The sequence below is a fragment of the Triticum urartu genome, chromosome 4 (genome assembly GCF_003073215.2).
Source record: "Triticum urartu cultivar G1812 chromosome 4, Tu2.1, whole genome shotgun sequence".
NCBI lineage: Eukaryota > Viridiplantae > Streptophyta > Magnoliopsida > Poales > Poaceae > Triticum > Triticum urartu.
Genome location: NC_053025.1, coordinates 543,866,144 through 543,877,705, shown reverse-complemented (window position 1 = coordinate 543,877,705; position 11,562 = coordinate 543,866,144). Strand labels below are relative to the sequence as shown.

Genomic DNA, 11,562 nt, shown 5'->3' with positions numbered 1-11,562 from the left:
AGAGAGAAACATTTTTTCCTATTTTAATGTGCATTGGAAAGATAGAAGTACACTCTTTTGTGGAAAAATTTCAAAGCCAGATGTACACTCTTCACCGAATGGAGGGAGTAAGTTCATAATTTCCTTCCGGAGCTTCCAGGTAACAGTTAATGCGCCATCCACCTAGGGGTGTTTCCCGACTGAAGGAGATGAACAAACACTCTTTTTCAAGTTACGATAAGAAATAAATTGAGTGTTGGAAGGTTTAACCGTATATGGCAAGATCGATCCCCCGTCTTCCACATGCATGACACCGAGTTGTGGCTGCGAAGTTTCCTCCTGCTCCATGGAATCCAGCCTCTTTAAGTCGGCTTCAACCTCCTCCATGTTTGACCACTCATAGTGATCATCATAATAGGCTCTTGGGTTTGCAGCACCATGGGAAACATGGCTCTCTCCAACTGAAGCTTGGGATGACATACTTCAGATCTGTCAGAAAAACAGCACGAAACAAGAACATGAGATATCTCTTAAAAACGGTCCAAGGGCTACTGATGATGTTATGGCTCAGGGGTGCCTCGTGCCACTGAAAGTCGGCCCATCAGACCGGCCTGCGGCTGAGTTCAAAGAACAGTCCAAGGGCTGCTAACGATGTTATGGCTCAGGGGTGCCTCATGCCACCGGAAGTTGTCCCATCAGACCAGCCCAAAGGCCCCAGGATCGATACATACCCTGGGACATGCGGGCACTCTATAAGGAAGGACCCAAATTACTTGGAGCGCATGACAGTGGAGCCGGCGTCGCAAGAGGATTCCACCACCGCTTTAGATCGGCTAGGACTTGTAACCATAGGCCTCTAGCATCTTTTATAACCGGGGGTCGGGCTAGTCGACATGGAGAACCAATCTCATAGCTACCATCACCCCTCGATTCATCATTGTACCTTGTACACCCATATACATCAATCTAACACGAGCAAGAACCGAGCTTTACCCCCACGCTAAGGGCTTAAACCTGGGTCATACGGTCTCGGCAAATTTGATAAATTTGACCCGTGGACGAAATCAAATCACAGAATGAACTGTCCGTGAAACTATTTTATGCGGCTGACCTTTTTGTGTGACGCCTAACACGAAGGTGCCACACTACACTGTGCAACGCCTCACAGATAGGCGCTACACGCCTGGCCAGTGTTGCACCCCAAACCGCCTAAAAATTGCTAAGTGATTGTGTAGAGCCTAAGAGCTAGGCGCTGTACTGTATAGTGTGGCGCCTAGCTCTCAGGCGCTGCACTAGTGGTTGCACTACAAAATGAAGCAACCACTAGTGCAACGCCTAGAAGCTAGGCGCTACACTGTATAGTGTGGCGCCTAGCTCTCAGGCGCTGCACACTGACTTAGTAATTTTCGGATCACACGGGTGCGACGCTGGCCAGGCGTGTAGCGCCTATCTGTGAGGCGTTGCACAGTGTAGTGTGGCGCCTTTGTGTCGGGCGTCACATAAAAAGGTCAACCGCGTGAAATAGTTTCACAGGCAGTTCATTCTGTGATTTGATTTCCTCTATAGGTCAAATTTGTCAATTTTGCCTACGGTCTCCTGTTTCCCCCCTGCTCTTTTCGGTTAGTCGCATCACTCCATCAAGGGGTCTGCCGGATTCCACTCCGTCAGCCATCCCCCTCAAAAAATGGGTCTGACGGATTCCACTCGGTCAGCCATTAAGCTTCATGCACTAGCCAACACAATCAAAAGTCCAAACTGATGGACAAGGCTAGACAATCAACATATACACTTCAACACCCCCTCTCACGTGTGACGCAGATAGACTTAAAGGTATCGCTCAAGAGGCCCATACATGGACAAAAGGGAGCAGCAACAATTTTTGGATAAACTGCTCAAGACCTTAGGCTCCCATGTTGCTCAAGGCCAGGACTTGAACTCAAGACCTTAGGCTCTAATACCAAAGTTACTCATAGGAGGAATCCACGAGACTCGCCTCCGCGTCGTCTCCCGCGAGGCGGCCGGAGGCCAACCCCATCCCTCGCTGCCGCTCCCTCCTCCCCCCTCCTCCTCCCTCGCCGCCGCCCAAGGGCGTGGCCGGGCGAAGCCCGGTTGCTGCCGGCGGCGGCGGGACCCCCCTTTGTCTCCCCGCTCGGGCGTTTCTGGCGCGGGCCGGAGCCCCGGGCCGGGTCGTGGAGCTGCGGCTGGGCTCCATGGTGGCGCGGCGGGCTGGGGCGGCTCCCTGTCGTCCCTCCCTCCCCCCGCGGCTGGAGGCTAGGCGGGTGGCGCGCCCCTGCGCGGCCAGATCTGGCTCATGGCGGCGCGGGCTGCGGGCGAGCGGGCTGCCGGTGGCCTCCGCCGCCGTGGCCGCGGCAGGTGGTGGTGGCACCGCGGCAGATGGTGGTGGTGGTGCGGGCTGGAGGTCGGAGTCGGCGGCCGCGGCGGCTTTTCCAAATCTGGCTCATGGCGGTGCGGGCTGCGGGCGGCGCGGGCTGCCGGTGGCCTCCTCTGCCGTGGCCGCGGCAGGTGGTGGTGGCACCGCGGCAGATGGTGGTGGTGGTGCGGGCTGGAGGTCGGAGTCGGCGGCCGCGGCGGCTTTTCCAGATCTGGCCTCTCGGCGGCGCGGGCCGCGACGGCTAGGGCTGCGGCCGGCGGCCCTGGCCGAGGCCCCCTCGGCTGGTTGGGGTGGCAGCGCAGTGGCAGTGGTTCCGGTGGTGCGTGCCCGACGGCTCCGGCGCTTGGAGCTCGCCGGGCGACGCGGATGGGCAGCTGCCGCGTGTGGCTGCTGCTCCGGCCGTGGGCGGCGGCATGGGCAGGTCTCGGTGGCCTTCCGTTGTCGTGGCGGCTTCACGGTGGCTCGATGGCTCTATCCGCGGCAACAGCCGGCTCCTCCGGTGTCGGTTTGTCTGCGTTCGGACCGTCTCGTCCTTCACCCCATCTCCTCATCGCTCGAACGCTACTTCCATCAAAGGGCTGGCCCTCTCCCAGCTGCGGTCCACCGCTCGTCTCGCGCCCGTTGCTGTAGGACAGAGCTCGTCTCGCGCACGATGCAGCTGGACCGAGCTCGTCTCGCGCACGATGCAGCAGGACTGACCTCGTCCCCCTCTCGTCGCTGCAGGACCGAGCTCATCTCGCGCTTGGGGCAGCAGGATGGGTCGGTGGATGCCAGTTCTGGCCGACCTATTGGGTCTCGACGCTGGGGGTCGCCCAGGGGCGTGAAAGGTGGGACCTTTCCGCTCGTCTCTTTCATTGGGGTGTGGCGGGTCACGGGTTAGGTGGTGTCGAGGTCTTGGATGCTGGGGCGGCGACCCTGGTGGTGGTGGTTGCGCGGTGCTCTTGGACAAAGCCCGTGCCTTGATGCTGCCCGGTCATCATGGTCGTGTGGGCGGCGTGGTTGCCGGGGTGTGGCGTTCGGTGGCGGTGATTGTTGGCCGAGGTGAAAACCTGCTCTATCTTCGGACGGACCGGCGGCGACGAAGATCGCTCCCTTCTTGAAGGCGTCGTCGCGGCTCTCATTGCCCGTCATGCGGCTCGGGGGGAAACTCTAATCCTTGGATCGGGCGGTGGCGGCGCTCCGGCGTCGTATCCTTCCTGAAGGCGCCGCCTTGGAGCACATGGTTCATCATATGTAGCTTCATATCTTCGGGGCGGTAGTGCTAGGAGTGGTGTTGTTACGCTCAGCGCCTATGTATCATGTCTTGGGTGTGTGCGTGTGTTACGGTGGCGTGGCGTGCCGTTGTACTGGATGCTTGTGGTTTGGTGCTTTATATATAAAGCGGGGCAAAAGCCTTTTTCGGTAATACCATGTAAAACTTCATGCACTAGCCTACCATTTACCACCTCAAGTATGCTGGTGTTGGTGTTGGTTTAGCCCAATCCTAAAGGGGAAGCCTGCTAATCCACAAATACAATTATACAACAGCAACGGATATACAATATAGACCTCTCCCCCGGAGCTAATACAAATAGGCAGCCGTACAGGTTGTACACTGGGGAGCAGCTTTCTCCCAATATTATCTATCCATTCCCGTTCATCTTCTTCATCATGGAGATGAAATGACTAACACTCTTTCTCATGAGCTCTTTGAGACTGATGAGCGAAGGCGGGAATACAGCGTGGTGTTCCTCAGGATCAGGTAGATGATGAACGCGAGGTAAACAGCCAGCACGACGCACAAGCTTGAACGAACGACTGCGCCCCGCACTTCGTTGGTGTAGAAGGACAGGATGAGGTATCCGTTGATGAGCATCAGAAAGATTGTAACGATCCAACTTATCACCTAAACAAGAGCACAAATTTAAGTTAGCATAGCAAACGAGGGACGGACATTGCTACCATTTCTACAACGTTACATTATCACCACCCGCCAAAAACATTATATCTTCATGATCTTTTTGCTCATATGAATACAATTTCATTATCAAACATATAATTGCAGACTAATTAAACAGAAAAAACTGGTCAAAAATCTGCCGAAGTTGGAAAATATTGAATGGATACAGCTGTAGGTGCTTAAGTAAAATCGGGATCCGAAATTAAGGGCTCTTTGCTCGGTAATTACGGGATTAAAAGGTTTTTAGTCCTTTCAGACGAATTACACAATCTTATGCAGTGACACGACCAACAACTCATACAGCAGCAAATGTAACACTTGAAGAACTAGTTAAGTTCACTGCTAGCATGAAAGCTATAAATTTTATGAATAACAGAAAGTCAAAGCAAACTTACTTTGGTGATAGGACCAACCACGAATGACCCCATGAGCTGCTCACTCGAAACAAGGGTGATGAGAGGAATTAGTGCAAATGGAATCTGAATGGACTGAAGAACATTGAGCGACTCATTCAGAACGTCCATGGTAGGATCTTCAGTATCAAAAAATAAAGCCACAATCATAGTCGGAATAATGGCAAAGCTTCGAGTAATCACTGCTCGTAACCACTTCTTCAATCGAAGATTAAGGAAACCTCCCATGACAAATTGGCCTGCATATGTGCCAGTGATCGTGCTGCTCTGTCCAGACGCTAACAACCCGATAGCCCAGATATAGAGGACAGGAAACAGGGCAGTTCCATATTTCTCCTGTAAGTACTGGCCAGCATTCTCAAGACCTATGTTATCAGCTTTGTCGGATCCATAAAATCCTTTAGCGAATACCGTTGTAACGCAGATGTTAATAAAGAAAGAGACGATGAGAGCAAGAATCGACTCAATGTTGTAATAGTACACTGCTTCTTGAACACGGGATTTCTTTTTTGTGTCAATCTTCCTGGACTGCACTAGCGCTGAGTGCAAGAAAACATTATGGGGCATGATGATGCAGCCCACAATTCCAACCGCCTGTTTGATGGTCTTTGAGCTTAGCTTTGGAACCACCAAACCTAATTATGAAAAATACTGAATAAATTCTTCTACATCTCAAGAGTGCATTAGAAACAAAAGCATCTGCCAACATATCAGACAGAGAATTACCGATCAGAAGCTCCTTTCCACTAGGCTTCGTTTCACCAAACATGATCGCAAATGATATAGCCATGGTTGCAATCAAGACGCCGAAAAACGCTTCCAATTTTCTCACACCATAGTTCTCCAGGAATAGAAAGATGAAGCTGGCATGAAAAACATGTCATATGAGCCAAAGTATAGCAATACATATCAGTTCTGCCGAAAAGTTCTTCACCATAAAAGGAAAGAGGCAGTTGGTGGTACATAAACAAAGCTGATGTCAAAATCAGACAAGGATTGAAGAACACCACCATATAGCAGACAAAGGATAAACAGAAACTTTTGTCTAATCATTATCCACCCCTAAATTTTTGGCAGGACTCCTCCAAACAATTATTTGATCATTTTTTGTTCCTTCCATTGCTATCAATCTCACCATCCAAAAAATCCCAAAACATTGTGGCAGTTAGTGATTCAGAATAAGCAGTAGTGGAATTGTACGGATAATAGACAAGAACACATGTCCATATTTTAATCTCTTTAACAACTACAAGTCTCTGACCAAAGAGAAACATAACAGAAGGTACTAAACCGACCAATAAACATGCAGTGCCGCCTGAGCCACACAAAATTATACTGATAATTATTAAGAGAGTGAAGCCACATCTGGAACAAAAGGTCACAAACATTCTGCAACCCTCGGACATGGTGAAGTTGTGATATCGACAAAGCTAACAGAACTCCTTTGTCTGCATGTTTCTCTAGCCCAGACTGTTTTTGTTTTTGTGCCGATGTTACAAAAAAAAAAGAGCAACCAAAGCGTGCAAACAACAACAGCTTCGTTCGATTAGCACGGAGCAGGGAAGCCCCTCTAGCCCAAAAATGCTTTTATATTTGTGTGGCAATTTTCAGCCACCAGATGAGGACTGCCCCAAAAGTTAGTACTATGAACCGCTGTGCAGCAAACCAACAAGAGGAAGCAAACAAGGAGCAGTCACACTCGGGATCGATTCCCTGCAAGCACAGCACACCAAAAACACGCTGGATGTATTGTTTATTACCCAACAAACAAGATGGAGCTGATCAACTGAACGAATCCAAAGACAAGCACGAGAAAAGGGAAAGAAATGGAAGCAGAGTCAGTTTACGCGAAGAAACGCATCGAATCTTCAGATGCCATCGCTGCGCAGATTTTTACTACCTACCAGAGAAAGGAACACCTGAACCAACTTATTCGCGAGCTCTAGTCTCGGCTCGATTTGCAACCAACCAACAAACTAGAGGCCGCCAAAATCTTATGCAGTTTGAGTTGGGTGCCAAGAGGAAAAGAACAGAGATGGGGACCGTGAATTAATTCTGGTCGCGAGCAGGAGCAGGAGCTGGAGCAGGGAAGCAAACTGACCAGTCGAAGGCGGTGATGACGACGCCGCCCCAGAGCGGCACGATGCCCCCGGAGAGGATCTTGATGGCAATCGCGCTGCCGATGACCTCCTGTATGTCGGCGCCGACGAGCGCGAGCTCCGTCATGACCCAGAGCGCGCGCGTGGCCCAGGGCGGGTACTCCTCGCGGCAGAGCTCGGCGAGGTGCTTCCCGGTGACGACCCCGAGGCGCGCGGAGAGCAGCTGAACGAGCGCGCCCATGACCGTGGCCCAGAGCAGCAGCCAGAGGAGCTGGTACCCGGCGGCGGCGCCCGCCTGCAGGTCCCCCTCGAGGTTGCCCGGGTCGAGGAAGCCGATGCACATGAGGAAGCCGGGTCCCGTGAAGCGCCAGAGCTTCCGCCAGGAGAAGGTCGGGCGAGCGCGCGCGGCGCCGGGCTCGCCGTCGTCGTCGGGCTCCGAGTCGGAGATGGAGATGGAGACCTTGTCGTCCGAGTCGTACGCGCGCTCCTCGTACTCGTCGTGCGAGGAGGAGGCGCCCCCACCCCCGCCCCCGCCGGGGAGCAGGCTCTCGGCGAGGTCGCGGGACGCCATGGGAGCGCAGGAGGATGCGTGCGCGAGCGGGGAGTGGGTTGGACGGGCGAGTGAGTTGGGAGATGGGAGTTCCTCTGACTCCTTCGTGAAACCAGGACTGGTTTCTGTCAGAACGAATTTATAGCTCCATTTCCTAATCCAAACATTTTTTTCTTTAATATAAACCCAACATTAACTGCCTTTTTCGACGTCCGGCATCAATCAAATCATAAAAATAAAATGGAAATTGTGTGTTTTACTCCAAGAAGAAGAAAGATCTACTGTATTTATCTCCTCCTTTTGAATGAAACTCTGGAAAATCCAGAAGAACCGCCATGGAGATGGAGTAGTTGCTTCAAGCAACGCGTCGGAGAAAATCGCACCGTATATTTTGGTGTGGAGTGCTTTAGTTTGTTTGTGGACACGATGCACGGCGGTTGTGCGTAACAGAATGTGGCATCGACTAAACAATCATCCCAGAGGGACAGTTTTATCTTTTTTTTTTCAGTTTGAGATCAGGTTGAGTCATCGGTCGAGCTTAACTCAAGAGTCGTGCACGAACTTACCTTTACCACTTGATTACAACGGGAAGACTCTTCTCCCAATGGACGTAGCTTAGATTATGATGGAAGCAGTCCATCAGAATTTAAGTTCTCACATTTTTTAATTTATTTTAGTCTTTTTAGTGATGTTTGTTCGGTGAAAGAAGAAGTCTTGTCGACTAAGATGTGTCATAAGGGTAAAATCTAGGTATATGCGTTTATAGAGGTGAGCCTACATGCATGTATATGAGCATTTATGATTGTCCTCTGAGCAGACTTTTCTTCCATTTTTCTCTTTCAGAAGTGCATTTTTTTTAGGAAGTACTCCTTCAGTCGTTAACTTTCTCTTTGGTGGAAGCCACTAACCTTAGCTTGCTTCATGTGCTAACAACCAGTGAAGCACACTAGTTATGTTAGGGCATCTTCAAGGAGGACCCGCCAACCTTCCGTAACCGTTCGGATCATGCTGTCTGGACCGCCTAAGCCATTCAACGTAGTTCTGTATCAGTCTGTGCGGTGGTCCAGACGTGATTTCTCCTGCAAAGTGGAGACAAACGTGTGGAGGTTTGCGGGAGTCCAGACCGATGCCAAGCCCGCTTCTGACCGTCCTACCCTGTCAAAAACCCCTCCCACCTCCCCCACGCGCTCCCGCCCGACGCCAGCTGCTCGCGTCCATGCCGCTGTAGAGCACGCCGCTCAACATTGAAGACGCTTCAGGGCGGATGCGGCCTCTCACTGCCTCCGCCATTGAAGCGACCTGCCGATCGAGGGCGCAGACCGCGAACACCGCCGTAGGATATGTTTAGGGGCGGGTCTTTTTTTGTTATAAATATTTGAAATGTAATTAAATCCATCGTGTTTGTATGAAATTCGGCCGTGTTTGCATGAATTTCATCCGGTATGTTGAAAAAGAGTTTGAAATATATGCGGCTAGCGTTGGATGTCGGCCTCCCGCCTCCGTGTACGTGGACTGGTCCCCCACTGTACGTGAACATATGCGGGAGAAAATTTGCGGGTTGCTGTTGGAGATGCCCTTATATGAAGTGTTTGGTGGAAGGCTATATTTAAAAAAAGTTTATAGAGACAGACATTTGAGATATAGTGTTGGACTAGCAAGATGCCCGTGCGTTGCACGGAACATGAAGATGCATTTGTATGAGTAGTTTATTTTGTGGGAGAAAAGGATGAACGAGGGATGGCCTTATCTGCAAATGTGAAGAGGAGTGCGGGTAAATTGTCATAGCCTCCTTCCTATCCGTTAGATAAATATCGGACGACCTATATTACAGGATGGCAAGCACACCATCATCACCAACTCTGCTTTTTATATAGTGTTGGATATCCGTGTCCATGAGTTGGATTTAGGGACGACGTCGGAGATACCCTTGCCACTTTTAGGTTTCTTTTCACGAGGGTGCATTGAAGGAAATATGCCCTAGACGCAATAATAAAGTTGTTATTTATATTTCCTTATATCATGATAAATGTTTATTATTCATGCTAGAATTGTATTAACCGGAAACTTGATACATGTGTGAATACACAGACAAACAGAGTGTCACTAGTATGCTTCTACTTGACTAGCTCGTTAAACAAAGATGGTTAAGTTTCCTAGCCATGGACAAAAAGTTATCATTTAATAAACGGGATCACATATTAGAGAATGATGTGATTGACTTGACACATCCGTTAGCTTAGCACGATGATCGTTTAGTTTACTGCTATTGCTTTATCCATAACTTATACATGTTCCTATGACTATGAGATTATGCGACTCCCGAATACCGAAGGAACACTTAGTGTGCTATCAAACGTCACAACGTAACTGGGTGACTATAAAGATGCTCTACAGGTGTCTCCGATGGTGTTTGTTGAGTTGGCATAGATCGAGATTAGGATTTGTCACTCCGTGTATCTGAGAGGTATCTCTGGGCCCTCTCGGTAATGCACATCACTATAAGACTTGCAAGCAATGTGACTAATGAGTTAGTTACGGGATGTAGCATTACGGAACGAGTAAAGAGACTTACCAGTAACGATATTGAACTAAGTATGATGATACCGACAATCAAATCTCGGGCAAGTAACATACTGATGACAAAGGGAACAACGTATGTTGTTAGGCGGTTTGACCGGTAAAGATCTTCGTAGAATATGTAGGAACCAATATGAGCATCCAGGTTCCGCTATTGGTTATTGAGCGGAGATGAGTCTCGGTCATGTCTACATAGTTCTCGAACCCGTAAGGTCCGCACGCTTAACGTTCGGTGACGATCGGTATTATGAGTTTATGTGTTTTCATGTACTAAAGGTTGTTAGGAGTCCCGGATGTGATCACGGGGATGACGAGGAGTCTCGAATGGTCGAGGCGTAAAGATCGATATATTGGATGGCTATGTTTGAACATTGGAATGGTTCCGGGTAAGTTCGGGCATTTACCGGAGTACCGGGAAGTTACCGGAACCCACCGGGAAGTATATGGGCCTTATTGGGCCATAGTGGGAGAGAGAGGAAGGAAGCATAGGAGGGGGCGCCCCCCCAATCCCAATCCGAATTGGGTAGGGTGTCGGTGTCAAAACCGGCGGATCTCGGGTAGGGGGTCCCGAACTGTGCGTCTAAGGTTGATGGTAACAGGAGACAGGGGACACGAAGTTTTACCCAGGTTCAGGCCTTCTTGATGGAGGTAATACCCTACGTCCTGCTTGATTGATATTGATGAATATGAATATTACAAGAGTTGATCTACCCCGAGATCGTAATGGCTAAACCCTAGAAGCCTAGCATGTATGACTAAGGTATTGAGTATATCCTTTCCGGACTACACCCTCTGGTTTATATAGACACCGGGGGGATCTAGGGTTACATAGAGTCGGTTACATAAGAGGGAATCTTCATAGTTGTTTGCCAAGCTTGCTTCCACGCCAAGGAGAGTCCCATCCGGACACGGGTACAGTCTTCGGTCTTCATATATTCGCAGCCCATCAGTCTGGCCCATAGATAACAGGCCGGACGCCCAAGGACCCCTTAGTCCAGGACTCCCTCAGTAGCCCCTGAACCTGGCTTCAATGATAAGGTATCTGGCGCGCAGTGCTGTCTTCAGCATTGCAAGGCGGGTTCCTCCTTCCGAACTCCCGAATAGTCTCCAGACGAATTGATCGTGTCCGGACCTGTAACACACGCCGCACACAACCGCAGAGAGTATAATAACACACGAGTCCAATCTGCTGACAACTTTGGTGACGTCACGCTTGTCCGGTCATAATTTTGGACCGTTTTTCACCCCACGTTTCGAGACGCGGTTGTCATTGGCACGTCTTGTCAAAGCAGAGATCACGTCCCCTTATTATGGGATTTTCATCAATATGAGCGTGGGTAACCCAACCGTCCTGCGAGAAAGATTCCTCAGAAATAGGAAGGTTCCTAGGCTTAGGAGGAGACGTTCAATACCGGAGGTGTATATAAAGGAACCAAGGGCCGTCTTTTTATGCCAAACCTCTCCTATGCCTCCCCAACCCTGAGTTCCAGCACCCAAGGTTCGACTACATTGCTTTCAGCCTTCCCATCATGTCCGGATCTATGTCCCAAGGCCGATGGGTGGCTTCCTCTATTACAAAGGAGGATATCACAAAGCTTCGGGCGGCCAGATAT

At 50.3% G+C, this 11,562-nt stretch overlaps 1 protein-coding gene across 1 annotated transcript; it reads right to left on the bottom strand.

Annotated features, from left to right (window-relative positions):
* Positions 1–3,871: 3,871 nt before the first annotated feature.
* Positions 3,872–7,489, bottom strand: LOC125552548 (metal transporter Nramp2). The gene is made up of 4 exons (XM_048716149.1): positions 6,825–7,489; positions 5,450–5,586; positions 4,706–5,358; positions 3,872–4,256 (listed from the first exon to the last, which is right to left on the bottom strand). The coding sequence occupies exons 1-4, from the start codon at positions 7,391–7,393 to the stop codon at positions 4,050–4,052; spliced, it is 1,566 nt and encodes a 521-aa protein (XP_048572106.1). The 5' UTR covers positions 7,394–7,489; the 3' UTR covers positions 3,872–4,049.
* Positions 7,490–11,562: the final 4,073 nt, after the last annotated feature.